Source organism: Callithrix jacchus, chromosome 3, assembly GCF_049354715.1.
Source record: "Callithrix jacchus isolate 240 chromosome 3, calJac240_pri, whole genome shotgun sequence".
NCBI classification, from domain to species: domain Eukaryota; kingdom Metazoa; phylum Chordata; class Mammalia; order Primates; family Cebidae; genus Callithrix; species Callithrix jacchus.
Window position 1 is genome coordinate 3512248 of NC_133504.1, and position 23342 is coordinate 3535589.

At 47.0% G+C, this 23342-nt stretch overlaps 1 protein-coding gene across 2 annotated transcripts; it reads left to right on the forward strand.

The window, feature by feature from the left end:
• The first annotated feature begins 672 nt into the window (after nt 1-672).
• Nucleotides 673-22375, forward strand: TRIML2 (tripartite motif family like 2). Of its 2 annotated transcripts, none has more exons than XM_035292449.3 (8): nt 673-974; nt 4703-5116; nt 5370-5465; nt 9975-10169; nt 11149-11289; nt 13594-13616; nt 13779-13879; nt 21691-22375. In XM_035292449.3, exons 2-8 carry the CDS (start codon nt 4928-4930, stop codon nt 22260-22262), a joined length of 1317 nt encoding a protein of 438 aa, XP_035148340.1. In that variant the 5' UTR covers nt 673-974; nt 4703-4927; the 3' UTR covers nt 22263-22375. The 2 variants fall into 2 exon arrangements, with proteins under 2 accessions (XP_035148340.1, XP_035148341.1); XM_035292450.3 differs by having other exon boundaries at nt 4706-5116.
• The last annotated feature ends 967 nt before the right edge of the window (nt 22376-23342 follow it).

Consider the following 23342-nt stretch of genomic DNA (forward strand, 5'->3'; position numbering starts at 1 on the left):
TAGCAGGGAACTGATGGACCAATGCAATAAACACTATAAAACTTAGAAAGCTACGAAGATGCTTCCGCCCTCGCTGAGGCCGAATACCGCATGTGAACGATCTGGGATTGTTCCCCGACCTCCCGTTGTGCCGAATTCCTCAGGCAGGTACCGACTGTCGTTTTCCTATCTACAGATAATGGAATGCACCTTCCTGCAGCAAACGTTCTAGAAACTAACGAGGCAGGTATTATTTTCTACTGAGGAAAAAACACACTCCTGAGTATTAGCCTGAAGGCTTCTTTCCTGTGAAATTGTCCACATACACTAGATTCACTAAATAAAAAAAAACGACCTTGAGGAGCTAGTCTTGTGAGGCAGTGTACATGGCACCGGGGTTAAAGAAGGCATTCATCCAGCCAAGGTCAGGGCTAGTCAGCATTTTCTGGAGTCTGTTAAAAATGTAAACTACAGAGGCCATCCTACATTTGTGGAATCAGAGCCCCTGTGAAGCGCCTTCCGTTTTAATAAATTCAGGCGATTCTAATGCTTAAGGGGAGTTTGGTGAGCCCTGTCCCAGATTAACCGTGTGAATATGATAAGAAAGTTCACAAACGCCTTCCTGATGGTGTGAGGGCGGGGCTGAGGGAGGAACTGAACAGATAAAATCTCCACCGTTCCAGCTTTTTCCCTAGAGGAAATACCTTGGCCAGGCGTGGTGACTCATTCCTGTAATCCCAGCACTTTGGGAGGCTGAGGCAGGCAGACAGCTTGAGCTCAGGAGTTCAAGAGCAGCCTGGGGAAACATACTGAAACCCCGTCTCTACAAAAAAATACAAAAATTAGCTGGGTGTGGTCATACAGCGCCTGTAACTTCTAGCTACTCAGGAGGCCAAGGTGGGAGTTCGAGGCTACAGTAAGCCGACTGACAGAGCAGGACCCTGTCTCAAAGAAAAGAAAAAACCCTGGTAATATCCCGGATTGCTACAAAGAAAGTAAGTGAGCTTTCCTCTGCAGCTCATTTTCTTAATAACTGTTTCTTTAAATTTCTCATCTTGATCTTGGAATCTATGTGTGTTTACTGCAAGTCGGTGCTAAAGGAAACAAAGAATCTACACAGACACATAGTTTGTTCTTTTTTTTTTTTCCCTATCTGTGTGTTACCAGGAAAACGCCAGAGCAAAGAAAAAATTTAGGAAAAGCAAGCAAGGGTCGGCAACATTCTGGGGCTTCATTCTTCCACTCTCCTTCCTATTTCTGTAAAAATGTTTAGTCTCTGCCCCCTCTCGTTGCTCCTTAAATACTTACTGGTTTGGCATAAAATATCTTTTAAAGTATTTATTGTGCATCTACTGTGTCAGATGTAGACTCCGGGCATCGAAGGAATTCGGTTTCTTATGAATGGAGAGTGACCCACGAGTCATTTTGCTCCTAGGATGGTGAAACCATTCATTCAGCTACAAAGAAAATAAATCAGGAAATGAGTGGTGGGAAGGTATTTCAAGTGGAGTGGTGATGGAAAGGTCTCGCTCTGGGAAGACGTTTGAGCTGAAAACTGAAGAGAAGAAGAGGCAGCCAGAATTGCACAAATGAGCAGAGAGCTTCAGCCTTGGAAGGGGGAAGGGCTGAGATGAATTTCTGCCATGGAGTTGATGGTGATGCGGGAAGCTACAGTGAGGTCAGGTGAGGCAGGAGCCCAAATTGTACAGAACGGGGTTAGCCACACGGATCTTACTCTACATGCCACAGAAAGTGGTTTTGGTTTTGGTTTTAAAGTAGTATTCCGGTGTTTGAGCGGAGGGGAGCTGGAGATGGGCCGGGAGGGCAGGGCAGAATATAAATTTGGAAAACAATAGTGGAGTTGGTGAATGGAAGGCTGAAACGGTGGCTCTAAAGGAATGAGTTTGGGGAAGAGAGGCATTGGGTTGAGATCCAGAGCGGCTTTAGCCATGTTAATGTTGGGTGCTCCTTACACATTCGATTGCAAAAATGTTGAGAATTGGGCAGGAGTTGGAAGTCGGAAAGTGGTAATTAAATCTTAAGAAATGAGTAAGATTACCTGGGAGACCAGGACTGGGAGGCCAGAACTGAACCCTGAAGCCCCCCAAGATGGAGAGGTTCAGAGGTTGTGGAACCAGGAAAGACCTTGGGAAACAAGACCAGTCAAGTTAGAGGAATGTGAGCTGTACACAGATGAGAGGAGACGTTCTGGAAGAAGAGCGTGGTAGTCAGCTATGTTTGCTGCTGAGCTCGAGGAAAATTTCAGTTCTTAAGGAAAATTTGAATTGGTGAATTTCTTTGTTTTGGTGACTTGGGGTCATCTCAGACACGTTCAGGGACGTAAAACATGGGAAACTACCAGGGATTTCAAAGACCTAAGCAGAACCAGAAATGAGAGCACATTCAAAGACAAAGAAAGAGAGTGTTTGCAACTCGTATGATACACAAAGGAACTTGGATCTGTAAACTATCTCTTAATATTGACCCTTCCCCCTAAAAAGGCCAAAAAGCCGGATGGAATAAGCTGGGAAAGAGGCTTGAACATAGAGTTTGCAGCAAAATAAATGAAAATGGCTTCTTAGCAACTGAAAATAAAAGGTTTAGACACATTAATAACAGAACAGATGGAAGTTGAAAGTGTATGAACATAGTCTTTCCCAGCCAGCCGGTGGGCAATGATCCAAAAGTGTAACATCTTTTTAATTTGTTGCTTGGAGTGCAAAATCGTACAACTTTTGTGCTTGGGAAACTGACAAAACATACCAGAATTATGGATACATTCATCCACAATCCCATTTGTGGGGAATATGCCTTTTCAGGCCAAGATTCCCAACGTTTTGAAATCAGTACTCCTTTTTTCCCCGGAAAAATAACATTTTATTATTATTTATTAACTGCGTAGTACAGCCGCAGAATACTTTCTTTTACATTTTGCCACATACTCTTTGTTCGCTTCCTCACATGGCATTAATTTTTTTTATACTGTAATTTCTGGGGTACATGTGCAGAACACAGGTCTACATGCGCCATGGTGGTTTGCCGCACCCGCCAACGCGCCTCTACATCAGCTGTTTCTCCAGCTCTCCCGCCCCCCGCGAAATCGGTTCTCCTTTGCACATGATTGACGAAGATCCCAATGAGCTTCTGTTTATGAGCGTTCGTGTCTATCTACGTTTACCGTATTGGACATTTAAAACTGCCTTTTATAAGTATTCATTTAAAATAACAAAAACGTTTTTCTGAAAATTTTTTTCCGAGCTAAGTGGCTTCTTTATTAGAGAAAGCCGGAATTACGAAGGACGTAAGAGTTGGCATGGGGGCCCTTCCTGCCAAAGGTGGGCACAGCGTTGGCAAAGCGCCGGTGGTACCGCGCCGGCCCCTTAGCCCGGCCGCTCTTCTTCCCTCGTTTGGCCGAATTAGGAGTCTGGCCTCTCGCTTGCCCAGCACGGGCCGGGAAACCACGGACCTCCCCTCGGAGCCCGGGGGCCGCCCCGCGGGTGCAGGTGGCCTGATCCGCCAGGGGCGCGCCTGCCCCGAGCAGGGCGGGTCTTCCCGGCGCTGCCTCCAGCCGCGCCGCCTGAGCCTCGCCCGGGTCCGCAGTCTCGGGGCGCCGCCTCGCGCGTGTAAAGCTCCCGCGCGGACCCAGCTGCGCTCCAGCCGAGGTGGAGTCCGAGGAAGGACCCGGCGCGCTCGCGTCCCCATCGCGGCTGCGCGTCACGGGCTCCTGAGTTGTATTCCCCAGAACTGAAGCGCGCGTGGTTTCACTGTTGCCCAAATCTCTGGTTTATGGCCCCTCGGACCCGCCGTCTTCTTCTGGTTGCTCCAGCGTTCCTTCTGTTGCAATGTGCTTTGAGCCACCTGCGGTCCCAGCCACTCCCGAAGCTGAGGTGGGAGCGTTGCTGGAGCCCTGAGCTCGAGAGGCTGCAGGGAGCTGCGGTGACGCCACTCTACTCTAGACCCTGTCTCTAAAAGGGGAAGGATTTTAATAACTTTTTCAAATAGTTGTGTGGTTTTTTTTTTCTTAGAGTCGGGGTTTCTCCATGTTGGTCAGGCTGGTCTCGAACTCCCGACCTCAGGTGATCTACCCACCTCGGCCTTCCAAAGTGCTGGGATTACAGGCGTGAGCCACCGCACCTGGCCAGTTGAGGTTTTTTTTCCTGCAATTCTACCAATTAACTTCTTTTTTTTTTTTTTTTTTTTTTTCCACACTAAGTCTCATTTTGTCTCCCAGGCTGCAGTGCAGTGGCACGATCTCGCTCACTGCAAACTCTGCCTTCCAGGTTCAAGCGATTCTCCTGCCTCAGCCTCCTCAGTAGCTGGGACTTCAGGCGCCTGCTACCTCGACCGGCTAACATTTTTTTTTTTTGTAGTTTTTAGTAGAGAGTGGGTTTCACCATGCTGGCCAGGCTGGTCCTGAACTCCTGACCTCATGATCCACCCACCTTGGCCTCCCAAAGTGCTGGGATTACAGGCGTAAGCCACAGCACCTGCCTCTACCAGTGAACGTCTTTCGTACTCTGTTACCTCACCCTAGTCCTGGAGTTCCTTCAATAATTAGCACTGTGCCTTTTGAGCACGTTTTTCTCCTAAATGACTCATGGGTGAGTGCTGTGTCACGCTGTTGCTTGTGATTGATTTTCAGCCTATTGCTCAAGATTGTCAGAAGACATGAGGGAGCCCCTCTGATCTTAAAACACTGGCCTAACTGTGTCTCTTCCCCAAGCAGGAAGCTGCCAGAGGTTTGTTGGATTTGAGGAGTCTGGAGCGCTGACCCGCTCTGTCTGCATGGACTGTTTCCGTGGATCTTGTGGACCCTGAAGTTGCCACGTGTGTGTGCCTGCTCCAGAAAAGAAAGGAAGCCACCATTTTCCCACCCTTTAGAGTGCAGGGAAGTGTGTCTAACAGCAGAAGCAAACAGTCCAGTCTTCAGCTAGGGACACCTACCAGGATGTCCCAAAGGCTCAGCCCTGGGTTCCAGCACAGCGTCGCAGAAGATGCCTGTTGTGAAGCACACCTGGAACAAACACAGCTGTTCTGTGATACTGACCAGATCACACTCTGCAGCAAATGCGTCCAGTCCCAGGACCACCAGCATCACAGGGTGTGCGGAATACAAGAGGCTGCTGAGCATTACGGGGTAAGATTCACGCCAATCCCAAGACACTCTGGCCAACTCCTGTACTGATGAAATGGACAGACATTCTGGCGCTCCAAAACCATAACTTTAGTTGATGTGTATTAAGGAATATTAGATGAGTTCCATATTCACTGAAACTTCAACCTGAGGCTAAGAACATATATACTCTGAGTTGTTGGCTTTTTAGTTGTCTGAGGTTAGGAATCCAACTGTTAAATCAGGTCTCACCTGGAGTTCTATGCTTTCTCTGTAGAAGTTATTCCAGGAGACATTGAACACACTGAGGGAGAAACTGGAAGCAGCTAAAAGCATATTGACCGATGAGCAAGAAAGAATGGTGATGATTCAGGTGTGTGCTTACTTCATTCTTGGGGGAAAATTACCAGTCATGTGGTTAGAAAATAGTGTATGGGCTGGGCACAGTGGCTAGTGCCTGTAATCCCTGCACTTTGGGAAACCGAGGTGGGAAGATCATGAGGTCAGGAGTTCGAGACCAGCCTGACCAACATGGTGCAACTCCTTCTCTACTAAAAATGCAAAAATCAGCAGGACATGGTGACATGTGCCAGTAATCCCAGCTACTCAGGAGGCTGAGGCAGGAGAAACTTGAACTGGGGAGGTAGAGGTTGCAGTGAGCTGAGATCATGCCACTGCCCTCCAGCCTGGGTGACAGAGTGAGACTCCATCTCAAAAAAAAAAAAACAAGAAGAGAGAGAAAATAGTGTAATATAAACAAAGTCCAAAGACAAATTGCAAAGGAGAAAAATCATTTGAAATCTCTAGGAAGGAAAAGTGCCAATATCTTAATGTGTATACAGCTCTTTAGTAAGTGGCCGGGCGTGGTGGCTCATGCCTATAATCCATGCACTTAGGGAGGCCGAGGATGGTGGATCATTTGATGTCAGGAATTTGAGACCAGCCTGTCCAACATGAAAAAACCCATCTCTACTAAAAATACACCAATTAGGCTGCACGTGGGGGCTCACGCCTGTAATCCCAGCATTTTGGGAGGCCGAGGTGGGTGGATCATGAGGTCAGTAGATCGAGACCATCCTGGCTAACATAGTGAAACGCTGTCTCTACCAAAAATACCAAAAATTAGCTGGGCATGGTGGCGCATCCCTGTAGTCCCTGCTACTCTGGAGACTGAGGCAGGAGAATCACTTGAACCCTGGAGAGGAGGTTGCAGTGAGCCAAGATCGTGACACTACACTCCAGCCTGGCGACAGAGCGAGACTCCATCTCATAAAAAGAAAAAAAAAAAAAAATATATATATATATATATATATATATACAAACAAATTAACGGGGCAAGGTCACGGGAGCCTGTAGTCCCAGCTACTCTGGAGGCTGAGGCCGGAGAAGTGCTTGAACCGGGAGGCGGAGGTTGCAGTGGGCCGAGATCACACCACTGCGCTCCAGCCAGGGCCACAGAGTGAGACAGCCTCTCAAAAAAAAAAAAAGTAAGAAAAAGACTAGAAACTTAATTTTTAAAAATGATCAAATAAGAGTTTGCAAAAAAGAATGTAAATATATTTTAAATACATTTAAAAAGCCTGAACTTTGTTCATGATAAGATAAATACAGGTTGGCCGGGCGCGGTGGCTCAAGCCTGTAATCCCAGCACTTTGGGAGGCCGAGGCGGGTGGATCACGAGGTCGAGAGATCGAGACCAACCTGGTCAACATGGTGAAGCCCCGTCTCTACTAAAAATACAAAAAATTAGCTGGGCATGGTGGCGCGTGCCTGTAATCCCAGCTACTCTGGAGGCTGAGGCAGGAGAATTGCCTGAACCCAGGAGGTGAGCTGAGATCACGCCATTGCATTCCAGCCTGGGTAACGAGCGAAACTCCGTCTCAAAAAAAAAAAAAAGATAAATACAGGTTAACTATATTGTGAGTAAAATGGCATTTGCAGTGCTTGTTTGCAATGACAGAAAAAGGTGAATGGCCCCATTTATGACAACGAGGTAGGACAATAAGCATCTCTTGTACTTTTGGTTGCCACATAAATTCTGAAACTCTTTAAAGAGCAATTTCAGAATTGTTATTCAAAGCTGAGGGTTCACAACCTGTTAGGCACGTTTTACTTCTAATTTCAGACTGTATCTTCGTACTTAATCCTATTCTGTGCAAGGTATCCCAAATTCTGGGTCTTTCCTCTCCCTCAGTTTTTTTTCCCCCAGGAGATGGGGTCTTGCTCTGTTACCCAGGCTGGAGTGCAGTGGCGTGATCTTGGCTCACTGGAATCCCCATCTCCCGGGTTCAAGCAATTGTCCTGCCTCAGCCTCCCGAGTAGCTGGGATTACAGGCACCTGCCACCACACCTGGATAAGTTTTATATTTTTAGTAGAGACGGGGTTTCATCGTATTGGCCAGGCTGGTCTCCAACTTCTGACCTCACGATCTGCCTGTCTCGGCCTTCCAAAGTGCTGGGATTACAGGCATGAGCCACTGCACCCGGCCCTCTTCCTCAATTCTTACAAGAAATAAATGCCTAGTTGGGTTAGAGCGTGGAGGACAATTGCCTGGCTAGGTAAGAATTTTTCAGCTGATCCCCCTTATTTTTTCAGCCCCAAGCAAATAATGGGATTCCACTGTTTGCCAGGGACTCTGCAAGGTGCTCGGGGCTCATTGGGGGAAAACCAAAAAACAGTTCTGCTTTTGCGGAACTTACATTCTGGTGGATGTGCCCAAAATAAGTTAAATGTATAGCATGTTACATGGTCAGTGTTTAAAAACATTTTTTTTAAGTGAGAAAGAAAGCAATGGAGTGAGCTTTTTTAAATAAAGTGATCAGAACCTTGTTACTCAGAAGGCAGCGCTGAAGCAGGCGAGGGACTTGGCCAGGCAGTGGTCTTGGGGAGGAATACTCGAGGTGGCAGGAATGGCAGCGAGGGAGGCCTCGAGGCTGCCAGGCCTTCGTCTGCGGCTGCTAAGGAAGTAGGGCTGGAGGTGTTGAGATCAGGAGGGGTCCGGCATTTGGGGTGGCTAGCCTACAGTGCGATACAAGGTCCAAAACCGCTGGAAGGTTTTGAACAGAAGACTGACATTTATCTTCCATTTCGTAGAAACGTGCCAAATGAAAACAGACACTAAGATGGTAACAGCAAGCCGGGCGCGGTGGCTCACGCTGTAATCCCAGCACTTCGGGAGGCCGAGGCGGGCGGATCGTGAGGTCAGGAGATCCAGACCATCCTGCCAAACATGGTGAAACCCCGTCTCTACTCAAAATACGAAATTAGCTGGGCCTGGTGGGGCGCGTCTGTAGTCGCAGCTGCTCGGGAGGCTGAGGCAGGAGAATCTCTTGAACCTGGAAGGTGAAGATTGCAGTGAGCCGAGATCACGCCATTGCACTCCAGCCTGGGCAACAATGCCAGACTCCATCTCAAAAAAAAAAGAAAAAAAAGCAGAGGCGGAGCGATGTTCTGAAGGACTTGCAGCACTTAGGGAGAGATGGTGGCGAGATGGGGGCAGGTAGAGAGGTGGTGAGGAGTGGTCAGATGAGTGCTACGCCATTGTTATGAAATGCGCCGTTAATCTTGATTTCACGGAATCTCGAATAGCTTAATAAGCCCTTACGATGGCTCACGCCTGTAATCGCAGCACTTTGGGAGTCAGGGGCAGGCAGATCACGAGGTCAAGAGATGGAGACTAGCTTGGCTAATATGGTGAAACCCCATCTCTACTAAAAATACAAAATTAGCTGGGCATGTGGCAGGCACCTGCAGTCCCAGCTGCTCAGGAGGCTGAGGCTGGAGAATCGCTTGAACCCAGAAGGTGGAGGTTCCAGTGAACCAACATCGTGTCTTCGCACTCCAGACTGGGTGACAGAGCGAGACTCCATCTCAAAAAAAAAAAAAAAAAAAAAAAAATAGCTTAATGGAGATGCTCAAACAGCATCTCTAAGATAACTAGTCCCAAATAGGTATCCCTAGCCGGGGCTTCCAAATGGTAGTAGACTTCATGTCCAGTTTCCCACTTCTTATCTATACCTGGATATCTAAGTGATATCAAGTTCATCACATCCCAAACTCATGCACACGCCTCACTCCTGGAATCCAGCCCTTCCATAGATTCTCTCCATATTTTGGTAATTCCATTCTTCCAGGTGCTTAGTCTAAACTTTTCGGTGTCTTTCATCCATGGCTCCTTTTTCCCACACCTCTTAGCCAAGCGTCGGCAAATCCCATTGGCCCTTTTCCAGCGTCCTGGTCTCTGTGATGACAGAGGCTGTAGCTTCCTTAGATTTTCCTTATTGATGAACATTTCTTCATCTGCATTTTTTTTTTTTTGAGACGGAGTTTCGCTCTTGTTGCCCAGGCTAGAGTGCAATGGTGCAATCTCGGCTCACCACAACCTCCGCCTCCTGGGTTCAGGGAATTCTCCTGCCTCAGCCTCCAGAGTAGCTGGGATTACAGGCACGCGCCACTACGCCCAGCTAATTTTTTGTATCTTTAGTAGAGACGGGGTTTCACCATGTTGACCAGGATGGTCTCGATCTCTTGACCTCGTGATCCATCCGCCTCGGCCTCCCAAAGTGCTGGGATTACAGGCTTGAGCCACCGCACCCGGCCCATCTACATTTTATGTTCTAAAATTGTGTTGATGTCTTGGCTGATGTCAATTCAAATTCCATCTGTCCTTCGGATGTATTCCTTTTCTTTCCTCTCCTGCACTTTATATTTCACTGTCTCTATACTGGGATTAGAGATGGAAAGAATGTATCCTGGTCAATATAAGATGTATGTATATAGGTATTATAGTGTGTGTGTGTGTGTGTGTGTGTGTGTGTGTGTGTGTGGCTTTAATCCATCATGTGTAACTTGAAGTCTATCCTGTCTATATCTATGAGGAAGGAAGAGGAACAACATTTTAAAGAGATGATCGAGTCTGAGTACAATATGAGACTCCGGTTGTTGAATGAAGAGCGTGAGCTGAATCTCCAGAGGTGGCATGGGTGCATAGCTGACTTGAACTTGAGAGAAGCTCGTCTCAATCAGCTGATGAAGCTCGCCACGGAGCTAGAGGAGAAGTTCCAGGAAATGCTACAGGTGAGATGTTGAAAACAACATCCTCGGCCGGGCGCGGTGGCTCAAGCCTGTAATCCCAGCACTTTGGGAGGCCGAGGCGGGTGTATCACGAGGTCAAGAGATTAAGACCATCCTGGTCAACATGGTGAAACCCCGTCTCCACTAAAAATATTTAAAAAAATTAGTTGGGCATGGTGGCGCGTGCCTGTAATCCCAGCTACTCGGGAGGCTGAGGCAGGAGAATTGCCTGAACCCAGGAGGCGGAGGTTGCGATGAGCCGAGATCACGCCATTGCACTCCAGCCTGGGTAACAAGCTTGAAACTCCGTCTCAAAAAAAAAAAAAGAAAGAAAACAACATCCTCATAATATTTGAGAAATGAGAGAAAGAAGAGCTGAACATTATGTCAGTTTCAGAATCACATATCCAGGGACAATCACACATCTGGTGCACACACGTCTGTCTCAGCTTAAACATACAGAATAGGTGTTAAAGAATTGTGTGTCTCTTGAGAGGCGTCCTACTTCAACAGAAGAATATCATGGCCGTGCCTAATTATGTCTGTTTCTGGGGTGGCAGGCAGGACAGCAAGTCTGGGTTGCTTTGTTTTGTTTTGATGGAGTTTCACGCTGTCACCCAGGCTGCAGTGCAGTGGCACGATCTTGGCTCACTGCAACCACTGCCTCCTGAGTTCAGGTGATTCTTCTTCCTCAGCCTTCCAAGTAGCTGGGACTACAGGCGCGTGCCAACACTCCCTGCTAATATTTTTGTGTTTTTAGTAGAGATAGGGTTTCACCATCTTGGCCAGGCTGCTCTCGAACTCCTGACCTCATGATCTGCCTGCCTCAGCCTCCCAAATTGCTGGAATTACAGGCATGAGCCACTGTGCCCGGCCAAAAAGCAGGTTTTTAGACATGTTGAATTAATCAGGAGGAGAAATGACTGAACTCTTGTTCCTGAACTTGCGGATGTTGAATAGTAACTGAGAGATGCTTCTGCAGAGACTGGGCCATGTGGGGAGAGAGAACATGAGGAAGCTGAAGGAGAGTGAAGCCAGGGTTTCTGAGCAGATCTGCGGCCTCCAGACGCTCACCGCGGAGCTTGAGAAGAAGTGTGGGGACGGCGCCTTAGCGTTGCTCAAGGTAAGATGCTGGGAAAGAGGAAATAAAACTCATTCCAGTGTTTGAGAAATGAGAAGTGGATAGTACTCATTAGGGGTCGCTGGCAGAACACAATATCCAGTGATCTTCAACCGCAAAAGAAGGCTACACAACCATTTTTCAGTTGCCAAAAGCATTGTCAATGGTGGTAACTTCATGGTATAGCGAGGAGCTGCGTCATGAGATGAATTCTCTCCTTAAAATTATCAGTAGTTTGTTAGGATTGAGATGTGACGCGGTGTGGTTCACAATGGGTGAGTCGCATTATGATACAACCATGTAGGAAGATATTCTGTAACCAAGTAGTGAAACAGCTCCATAGGCACTAAAACAGTATCTTCAAGCACTCGTTAAGTGTGAAAAAAGAAAGTTGCAAGCCAGGCGCGGTGGCTCACACCTCTAGTCCCAGCACTTTGGGAGACCGAGGCAGGTGGATCATGAGGTCAAGAGATCGAGACCATCCTGGTCAAGGAGGTGAAACCCCGTCTCTACTAAAAATACAAAAATTAGCCGGGCATGGTGGCGCGTGCCTGTAGTCCCAGCTACTCGGGAGGCTGAGGCAGGAGAATTGCTTGAACCCAGGAGGCGGAGGTTGCAGTGAGCTGAGATCGCGCCATTGCACTCCAGCCTGGGTAACAAGAGCGAAACTCCGTCTCAAAAAAAAAAAACAAAAACGAAAGTTCAGAACCTCTTGTGTGATCTTTGTGTAATAAGTATATATGTATATACACACGCATACGTGTGTGCTTGCTAATATTCACAGACTTTCTGGCAAAAAAAATTAATACATAGTCATCTGTGATACTCTTGAAACAAGGGTAAGATTATCTTCTGTGGTCTGACGTTTGTGTCCCTCCAAAATATATATGTTGAAATCCTCTCCCCAAGGTGATGGTATTCAGAGGTGGGGCCTTTGGGTGGTGAGTGGCTCCTGAGGCAGAGCCTCTGTGAATGAGATCAGGGCTCTTGTGAAAGAGGCCGAGGCAGACCTCGCCCCTTCAGCCATGGGAGGTTAGAGTGAGATGAAGGCTACCGAGGAGGGCTCCAGCCCTCACCGGACACTGAATCTGCCAGTGCCTCGATCTTAAATTCCCGGCCTCCAGAACTGCCAGGAATGACTTCCTGTTGTGAAGAAGCTACTCAGTCTATGGTAAGTGTTGCATATTTTGAAGCTCGTCTAGTAGCATATGTTGCCTTTTCAGAAAGTGGGTTAGTATCTTTTTTTTTTTAGGCAGAGTCTCACTCTGTTGTTCAGGCTGGTGTGCAGTGACACAGTGTCAGCCCACTGCAATCTCCACTTCCCGGGTTCAAGTGATTCTCTTGCCTCTGCCTCCTGAGTAGCTGGGATTACAGGACTGCACCACCACATCCAGCTAATTTTTGTGTTTTTTTTTAAGTAGAGACAGGGTTTTATTACCATGTTGGTCAGGATGGTCTCGATCTCTTGACTTGGTGATCCGCCCTCCTCAGCTTCCCAAAGTGCTGGGATTATAGGCATGAGACACCACGCCCGGCCCCTCCCATCTTTTTAAGACTGTGCGTATCCCTCTGCTGGGTTTATCATTGCAAGTGAATGCACTCATCTGGAAAGTGTCTGCAGGCAAATCCTTAGGAAGCAGTTCAGTTCTTGAGTGTGAGGCCAGGTGTGGCTCTGCCTAGCTCACACTGCCCTCGGCAGCCAGCAGCCCCTTCACCTGCTCAACTCTGGCCACGCCCTTCGTGGAAAGCACATAGATGCTCACCATCTGGAGAGTAAGCTGGCTGGGATGAGGTGCAGAAAGCATTTCCCTTGGGAATACAGCAAAGTGATTTCTGACCTTTCCTATTTCCATGTTAGAATTAATTCATCTGATAACTAGCATTATGAGGCTGAAGAAATGACATGGAAATTGTGTTCGAGAGGATATTTTGGCCCGGCGAGGTGGCTCACGCCTGTAATCCCTCCGTTTTGGGAGCCTGAGGCAGGCAGATCACTTGAGGTCAGGAGTTCGAGACCAGCCTGGCCAACATGGTGTAACCCTGATTCCACTAAAAATACAAAAATTGGCTGGGCATGGTGGCACATGCCTGTAATCTCAGCTACTCGGGAGGCTGAGGCAGGAGAATCACTTAAACCCGGGAGGTGGAGGTTGCAGTGAGCTGAGATTGTGCCACTGACCTCCAGGCTGGGCGACAGAGCAAGACTCGGTCTCAAGAAAAAAAAAGAAAAGAGGATATTTTCCTCTGCAGATTGCAAAAGACAGCTCAAAAACCCAGTAGTAACCTGATCTCTTTTCTTTCCCTTAGAATGCAAAAGACTCTTTGGAAAGGTGAGTTTTCGTTTTGCACACAATGGGGTCGGAATCAGACTGCAGTAAGATGTTAATTGGGATAAGGAGATTGCATTTGCTGGTGGGCTGTAATGGGATCCATCCACTACACCAAGGGGCCTACGGTCTGTGCAGATGACTGAGGCTGTCCTTTCTCTTCAGGAGCAACGCACTGCTGCTTGAGAATCTAGAGCCTGCTCATATCACAGACCTGAGTTTATGCCACATAAGAGGACTGAGCAGCATGTTCAGAGTATTCCAAAGTAAGTAACGACACTGTTCTGTATTTGAGAAGCAGGTAACCATCCTGCCATAAATAAAAACAAATTCCAATAGTTAAAAATTGTTAGGCCAGTGCAGTGGCTCACAGCTGTAATCCCAGAAGGGCCTTGGGAGGCCAAGGCAGGCAGTCCGCTTAAGGCCGGGAGTTCCAGGCCAGCCTGACCAACATGGTGAAATCCCATCACTACCAAAAATATGAAAATTAGCCAGTTGTGTTGACGCATGCCTATAGTCCCAGCTACTCAGGAGACTGAGATGGGAGAATTGCTTGAACCCAGGAGATGGAGGTTTTAGTGAGCTGAGATCACACCACTGCACTCCAGCCTGGGCAACAGAGTGAGACTCGGTCCAAAAATAAGTAAGTAAATAAATAAAAATGTTAAGACTGGAGAGCTTAATATGTTATACATATTACATAAGGAACAAGAAAATAACTATGATCTTACATTGAAAGTTTTTCACCGGGCGCGGTGGCTCACACCTGTAATCCCAGCACTTTGGGAGGCCGAGGCAGGCGGATCACCAGGTCAAGAGATCGAGACCATCCTGGTCAACATGGTGAAACCCCGTCTCTACTGAAAATACAAAAAATTAGCTGGGCATGGTGGCGTGTGCCTATAATCCCAGCTACTCAGGAGGCTGAGGCAGGAGAATTGCCTGAACCCGGGAGGCAGTGGTTGCGGTGAGCCGAGATCGCGCCATTGCACTCCAGCCTGGGTAACAAGAGTGAAACTCCATCTCAAAAAAAAAAGAAAGTTTTTCCCATGCAAATTTTTTTTTTTTTTGAGGTGGAGTTTTGCTCTTGCTGCCCAGGCTGGAGTGCAGTGGCGCCATCTTGGCTCACTGCAACCTCCTTCTCCCAGGTTCAAGTAAGTCTCCTGCCTCAGCCTCCCGAGTAGCTAGGATTACAGGCATGCACCACCATACCCGGCTAATTTTTTGCATTTTTAGTGAAGATGAGTTTTATCATGTTGGTCAGGCTGGTCTTGAACTCCTGACCTCAGGTGATCGGCCCACCTTGGCTTCCCACAGTGCTGGGATTATAGGCATGAGCCTCGGCTCCCATGCAAATTCTTTACTAGTTTCCTGGCCATGAAACGTGATTGCAGGCAGATTCTACTGCTTGAAAATTTGAAACTTCTAGGGGGAGATATTTAGCATGTATAACAAAGGGTTTCTATCTCCTGTCCTTGGAGCTTTGCCTTTTCCAGGCGTCCTATCCATGGAATTGTACAGCGTGTGGCTCTTCGAGGCTCATAGCATATTGCAGTTGAGATACAGAACATCCACGCTGCTGGCCGGGCACGGTGGCTCTTTGGGAGGCCGAGGCAGGCGGATCACGAGGTCAAGAGATAGAGACAATCCTGACAAACAGGATGAAACCTCCTCTCTACTAAAAATACAAAAAAATTGGCAGGGCGTCGTGGCACACGCCTGTGGTCCCAGCTACTCAGGAGGCTGAGGTGGAAAAATCGCTTGAAACCAGGAGGCGGAGGTTGCAGTGAGCCGAGATTGCGCCACTGCACTCCAACCTGGTGACAGAGCAAGACTCTGACTCAAAAAAAAAAAAAAATCCACGCTGCTGCGTGTATCACTAGTTCGTTCCTTTTTATTGTCGCTAAATATTCCATTGTATAAATACACCATAACTTATTTATCCTCTTGCAGTCTGATGGACGTGGGTTTTTTCCAGCTCTGTGCTGTGATATTAGCATGCAGATTTGTGTGGGCACGGCTTCGTGGTTGTTGATTGACTTGTTTTCCAAACTGCCTGTGCCATTTTGCCTTCCCACCAATGCTGTGCGAAAGATTCAGTTACTCTGTGTTCTCACCAGCATTGGTATTCTAGTTTGTTTTACTACATCCGACCCAATGCCTAGTGGAATCTCATTTTAACTTGCATTTCCAGAATGAGTAATGATGTTGAGCATATCTCCATGTTTATTTTCCCTCTATTTCTACTTTGGTGAAATACATGTACAAACCCCTTTTTTAAATTGGGTTGTATGTTTCTTTTCTTTCTTTCTTTTTTTTTTCTTTGAGATGGAGTTCTGTGCTTCTTACCCAGGCTGGAGTGTAATGGCGGGATCTCCGCTCACCGCACCCTCTGCCTCCTGGGCTCAGGCAATTTTCCTGCCTCAGCCTCCTGAGTAGGTGGGATTACAGGCACGCACTACCCATGCCGGGCTAATTTTTCGTAGAGTCAGGGTTTCACCATGTTGACCAGGATGGTCCCGATCTCTTGACCTGGTGATCCGCCTGCCTTGGCCTCCCAAAGTGCTGGGATTACAGGCTTGAGCTGCCGCGCCCGGCCGGTTGTATGTTTCTTATTGTTTTATAGTTTCCTCATATATTCCGTTAGGTGGTCATTTGTCGTATATGTTTTGCAGGTATCTCCTCCCAGTGTGATTTAGTCTCATTTTCCTAACAGTGTCTTTTGAAGTGTAGAGGTTTTGCATTTTGATGAAATTCAATTTATCAATTTTTTTATTTTATGATTTATGCTTTTTGTGTCCTATTTAAGATTTTGCCAAAGCCAATAAAGATTTCCTTCTAAAAGTTCTGTGATTTTAGGTTTTACAGAGTGGCTTATGAACCACTGAGAGTTACTATCCGTGTATAGTTCACAGAATGCTGCCAACCCTCTTCTCCCCCGACTTCTTATTTATTTATTTATTTTTAGAGACGGGGTTTCACCATGTTGTCCAGGATGGTCTCCATCTCCTGACCTCATGATCCGCCCCACCTCAGCCTCCCAAAGGGCTGGGATTGCAGGCGTGAGCCACCGCGCCCGGCCCTTGTTTTTATTTTTGACACGTGTGTATCCAGTCCGTTAAATTTCCTCAGCCGCTTTCTTGAAAATCACCTGGCATATGTGGCCAGGTCTGTTGGTGCCTCTAATAGGTCTATCGATCGTTGACTCTATCCGTTTGCCAATAGCACATTGGCTTGATTGATAACTGTGTAGGAAGCCTTGAAAGCAGGTACTGTGCATTCTCCAAATTTATTCTTTTTCAGAATAGTTTTGACTACTGTAGGTTGTTTGCTTTTCCACATAAATTTTGAAATCAGCTTGTTGGCGTCTTCAGAACGGACCGCCGGGGTTTCTATCGATACGGCATTGAATCTGTAGATGAGCTCGGGAGCACTGACGTCTTGACAATATTTAGGGCTTTCAGTCCAGGAATACAAAATACCTCCATTTATTTAGGTCTTCAGTTTCTCTCGTCACCTTCAGCATACAAATGTTGCATGGATTTTGAGATGTGTCCCTAAGTATTTTATGTTTTTTAGTACCACTGTAAACGGTATTTTAAAATATCAGTTTCTAATTGACATTTCATTCATTTCTAGTTCATTACAAGTATATATAAATGGAATTTTTTTTATTACTGACATTTGTATCCTATAACTGTGCAAAGCTCATTCATTAGACAGTGGATTTCTTCTTTCTTTCTTTCTTTCTTTCTTTCTTTCTTTCTTTCTTTCTTTCTTTCTTTCTTTCTTTCTTTCTTTTTATTTTAAGACGGAGGAGTCTCGCTCTGTTGCCCAGGCTGGAGTGCAACGGCACAATCTCAGCTCACTGCAGCCTCTACCTCCTGGGTTCAAGCGATTCTCATGCCTCACCCTGCCGGGTAGCTGGGACTACAGTCATGTGCCACCAAGCCCGGCTAACTTTTGTATTTTTAGTGGAAACGAGGTTTCACCATGCTGGCCCGGCTGGTCTGGAACTCCTGATCTCAAATGCTCTACCTCAACCTCCCAAAGTGCTGGGATTACAGATGTGAGGCACTGTGTCCAGCCATAGACAGTGGATTTCTAAAATAGATTATTCGGGATTTTCTACACAGTCATGCAGTATGTATATGAGTATAGATAGCTTTATTCCTTCCATTTCAATCTATAAGCCTTTTCTGTATTTTTCTTGACTTATTGTCTGAAAATAAGTGAAAATAAACTGGCTCAGACCTGCAATGTGGTGAGAGTAGACACGTGCTTATTCTTGGTCTTAGGAAGAAAGGAAACATTAAGTCTTTCACTCTAAATTCTGATATAGCTATAGGATTTCTATGGCTGCCTTTCATCAAATTGAGGATGTTTCCCTCTGTTTCTGGTTTACTAAGAATATTTATCATGAATGAATGTTGAATTTTTCAAGTTCTTTTTCTCTTGAGATATTCTTGTTTTTTCTTCTTCAACCATTTTTTAAAAATGAGTCTCAGTCTGTCACCCAGACTGGAGTGCAGGCACGATCTCAGCTCACTGCAACCTCCGTCTCCTGGATTCAAAAGACGCTCCTGCCTCAGCCTCCTGAGTAGCTGGGATTACAGGCACCTGCCATCACGCCTGGCTAATTTTTGTAATTTAGTAGAAATGGGGTTTCACCATGTTGGCCAGGCTGGTCTTAGAACTCGTGGCTTCAAGTGATCCATCTGCCTTGGCCTCCCAAAGTGCCGGGATTATAGGCTTGAGCCACCACACCCAGCCTTCTTCATCTGTTAGTTGGTGAATTATATTAATTTTTCTTGGTGTGTTCAACCAGCCTTGCATTCCCTAATGAAGCTGTATTCATTTCATGTGTCATTGTACCAAACGTGCTAACATGTTGCTTTTTTTTTTTTTGAGAAGGAGTTTCACTCTTGTTACCCAGGCTGGAGTGCAATGGCACGATCTCGGCTCACTGCAACCTCTGCCTTCTGGGTTCAAGCAATTCTCCTGCCTCAGCCTCCCGAGTAGCTGGGACTACAGGCGCGCACCACCGTGCCCAGCTAATTTTTTGTATTTTTAGTAGAGACGGGGTTTCACCTTGTTGACCAGGATGGTCTCGATCTCTTGACCTCATGATCCACCCGCCTTGGCCTCCCAAAGTGCTGGGATTATAGGCGTGAGCCACCGCGCCCCGCCTGTTGCTATGAGTTTTTACATTTATGTTCATAATACAGGTCTGTCGCTTTCGTTCCTTGTAAACACCTACTAGCACATTGAACTTCACTCATTTTGATTTTGATCTCTGAATAATCTATTTGGTTCTTTGACAGATCTGTTTAGTCTTGCTTTTTAGCTTCTGTAGTCTATACATAAATTTAAGATTTTATTTTTCTCCCAACATAGTAAGCAAAGTTCTGTGCCTGAATATTCACTTTGGATACTAAATATTCATGCACTTTGGATAGTGACTATTCCAGTATCTAAAGTGCCTTACAGATTTATTTCTGCTAGTCTTGACCAATAGTGGTGTTCTTATTTTGTGGATGTGTACTTATTTTTCATAGTATGCTTTCTTTTTTCCTCAAATACTTAAAAATGCTTTGAATCCAGAAATGTAGCTGCGGGTTTTTTTCTTTTTTTTTTTTTTTTTAGACAGAGTCTTGCTCTGCTGCCCAAGCTAGAGTGCAGTGGCGCAATCTCAGCTCACTGCAACCTCCAGCTCCTGGGTTCAAGCGATTCTCCTGCCTAAACCTCCTGAGTAGCTGGGACTACAGGTGCGCACCATCATGCTGAGCTAATTTTTTTGCATTATTTGTAGAGATGGAGTTTCACTATGTTAGCCAGGTTGGTGTTGATCTCCTGACCTTGTGATCCACCCGCCTCGGCCTTCCAAAGTGCTGGGATTACAGGTGTGAGTTACCGTGCCGGGCCCTTTTTTTTTAGACAGACTCTTGCTCCTATTACTCTCAGGCTAGAGTGCAGTGGCCTGATCTTAGTTCACTGCAACCTCCATCTCTGGTTTTGAGGGATTCTCCTGCCTCGGCCTCCCGACTTGCTAGGATTACAGGCTCCTGCCACCACATCCAGCGAATTTTTTGTATTTTTAGTAGAGATGGAGTTTGTCCATGTTGGCCAAGCTGGTCTGGAACTCCTGACCTCAGGTGATCTGTGCACCTCGGCCTCCCAGAGTGCTGGGATTACCGGCGTGAGTCACTGTGCCTGGCGTTTCCAGAGATAATTTGCATCCGTTTCTGCCAGTCTACTGGAAATGCTGAGTGTCGGACAATTTGTTTAAAATGCAAGACGTATATAGCTTTTGAGACCACCCTAATAATGTGAATTGGACTGCCAATTCAGAGATTTAAGTTAATTTCATTTACTGCAGTCAAGTAATAGAAATTGAACTGGATTCCATGTTATAGAAAGTAGGAAATAAAGGCTTTCCTGGTTTACGGCTTAGACAAGTAAAGCAATAAGGGTTAGGGTTAGTAGAGGCCGCGGTGACTGCTGCTCAGGTTCCATTTTGAATACATTGTGTTTGACATTCCTGTGTTTTGTCTGGGGGCAGTGGCTCACGCCTGTAATCCTAGCACTTTGGGAGGCCGAGGCAGGCAGATCACGAGTCAGAAGCTCGAGACCATCGTCCTTGCCAACATGGTGAAACTCCGTCTCTACTAAAAATACAAAAGGTTAGCCAGCCATGGTATTGCCTGCCTGTAGTCCCAGCTACTCAGGAGGCTGAAGCAGGAGAATCGCTTGAACTCGGGAGGAGGAGGTTGCAGTGAGCCGAGATCGCACCATTGCGCTCTAGCCTGGCGACAGAGTGAGACTCCGTCTCAAAAAAAGAAAGAAAGAAAGAAAGAAATTCCTGTGTTCTGTCCAACTGGTATTTGACTGTTTATGGAGTGAGTCATAAACACAGAACAGAGAGTGTTTAAAACTGAAGCTGTGTGCGGTTCCCAGGGGCAGGGCAGGGGACTCTACTGCTTGAAAGAAGAAGTCCCAGGAGCTGAGAGATCACACAGAGGTTGGGCAGAAAGAGGGGAGAGGAACAGTCAGAGGCAGGAAGAAGGCGGTTCTCGCAGGCAGGAGGAATTCATGAACCTGCCTGTTCTCCCAGTGGGTTTCTGGAGGAACCTCCCAGGTTTTCTAGCCTCCGCTGGTAAATCTTCCATTGATGTACTGCATGTCCAGGGCCCGCCGTCAGCGACGTCCAGGCACCCGTTCACACTCTGGGCATGTTCCGGATGTGTAGAGATGTCACTGGAGGCTGTCCAGGGCCCGCCGTCAGCGACGTCCAGGCACCCGTTCACACTCTGGGCATGTTCCAGATGTGTAGAGATGTCACTGGGAGGCTGAGAATCGGTAGCTGCTGGCCCACTCCGATGTCCCCGGCTGCTCCAGGCTGGGAGGAGGTCTGCAAAGACTCGGGTTGGGTCCCAGGGACACCTGGGTGGAACTTGGCACCGGGACAGTTTGACTGTGCTTCTTTCTTGTTTCCGTTTTAATATTTATTTAGTTTTCTTTTTTTTTTCTTTTGAGATAGAGGCTCACTCTGTCGCCCAGGCTGGAGTGCAATGGTGTGATCTCAGCTCATTACAACCTCCACCTCCCTGGTTCAAGGGATTCTTCTGCCTGAGCCTCTGCAGTAGCTGGGATTATAGGCACGCGCCACCACACCCAGCTACTGTGTCTGTATTTTTAGTAGAGACGGGGTTTCACCATGTTGGTCAGGCTCGAACTCCTGACCTCATGATCTGCCCACCTTGGCCTCCCAAAGTGCTGGGATTACAGGCTTGAGCCACTGTGCCTGGCCAATTTGACAGCATTTCTAAACCTTCCTTAGCCCATTCGTCTTTGTTTTATTCTTCCTGCTCGGGTAGACTGGGTCCCTTCCCACCATGTCTTAGGGACTTTTTTCCTCCGTTAGATGTTCCTTTTCCTGGACCCTCCCAAATGGCCTCTCCCGTATCTGTGCGTGGGAGCTGTGCCCACTCGGTGGAAAGCCCTCATGTTACAAATCACGTCTCTGGCATTGGCATTGGTCGACTCCTATGTTAATGAGGATTTTCTCTCCTGGTAGGACATTTAACTTTGGATCCTGAAACAGCTCATCCCTGCCTGGCCCTGTCTGAGGACCTGAGAACTGTGAGACTGAGAAATTCCCAGCAGGATACACCTGGCAGCCCAGAAAGACTGAACTTCAGTGCCATGGTGCTGGGTGCAGAACGCTTCACCTCGGGGAGGCACTATTGGGAGGTGCACGTAGAAAAGGCCACCAGCTGGCAAGTGGGCATATCCTACAGCTCTGCCTACAGGAGGGGCAGCTCGCCCAGAGCCTCCGGAGAGAAAGTCTTACTCACGGGGTCGGTGATGGCAGCGGAGCCTACGCTCTGGGTCTTTCCCCCTTTGAAAAGGGTCTTTCTGGAAAAGCAGTTGCATACAGTTGGAGTTTTCCTTGACTATGAATATGGGCAGATATCATTCTACAATGTGACCGAGAGTTCCCTCATTTATAATTTCTCCCACCTCGCCTTCCAAGGAGTTCTCAGGCCGGTGTTTTCCCTTTGTATCCCAAACGGAGACACAAGTTCAGACTCCCTCACCATCTCCCCTCAGGACAGTCCTTCCTGCGATGCCACCGTTAGCCCTTAATCTTGCACGTGCAGAATCCAAGACCACAAGAGACCAGAAAGTTTGAGAACAAGACTTTGAAAGAATGTTTGAAAACTAACCCAATAAAAAGTGTTCTAGGAGTTGGAGCCCGATTTGATATCCCAGAGCCGTTGCATTTGTGTGACAACACCTGTGTGTTGGCGGAGGTTGCACTCGACCTGAATCGTGAATGATTATAAAGGGGAGACCCTACACTAATTAGAACAAACGCATGTGCATCAGAGGAAACATAGTCTGGGGTGCGTAGAACTAGGATAGGAACTCGATGTATTTCTGAAACATTTGCAGAATCGGGTATAGTCAAGAATGAGCAGGGCTGGAGAAGTGAGTGCGCCGCCGTGCGGAACCGACGTCCCCTTACAGGATCAGGACTTCCTAAGATTTTCTTACTCCAAACAGAGAAGAATAACTTATCTGGCTATTTTTTGTGGATAGGAAGGAGAAGTTGTGGAAAATGTGAATATTTTTAAATTTTCTTTTCTATTTTATATATATATATATATTTTAGCTTTATTGAGATTTAATTCTCTCTCTTTTTTTTCTTTTTTTGAGATGGAGTTTCACTCATGTTACCCAGGCTGGAATGCAATGGCGCGATCTCAGCTCACCGCAACCTCCGCCTCCTGGGTTCAGGCAATTCTCCTGCCTCAGCCTCCTGAGTAGCTGGGATTACAAGCGTGTGCCGTCGCATCTGGCTAATGTTGTATTTTTAATAGAGACGGGGTTTCACCATGTTGGCCAGGCTGGTCTTGAACTCCTAACCTCAGGCGATCCTCCCCCCTCTGCCTCCCAAAGTGCTGGGATTACAGGCGTGAGCCACCGCACTTGGCTCCAATTTGCTTTTTCTAAAGTTACATAGCTGTTACGTATCTGGTGACAAGGAGAAGAAATTAAATCCAGACTGTCATGGGATCAAAAAGCAAGCTCTGTCCAGTTTCACTCCAATTTTCTAAAAAGGCAAGTCAGTTCCCACAGAAAATACAAGCAGCATATCATTTGCACTTCCCTCTGTGGGCAAGCTCCTGGAAGCCAGGTTCTTCAGGACGGGCAGAGTAGGTA

Excerpts from the sequence above, each read along its gene's own strand:
- TRIML2 (XM_035292449.3), top strand. The coding sequence starts at position 4,928 with ATGTCCCAAAGGCTCAGCCCTGGGTTCCAGCACAGCGTCGCAGAAGAT. Across the intron at positions 5,466-9,974 it reads AAAGAATGGTGATGATTCAG|GAAGAGGAACAACATTTTAA; the intron begins GTGTGTGCTTAC and ends TCTATGAGGAAG. Across the intron at positions 11,290-13,593 it reads GCGCCTTAGCGTTGCTCAAG|AATGCAAAAGACTCTTTGGA; the intron begins GTAAGATGCTGG and ends TCTTTCCCTTAG.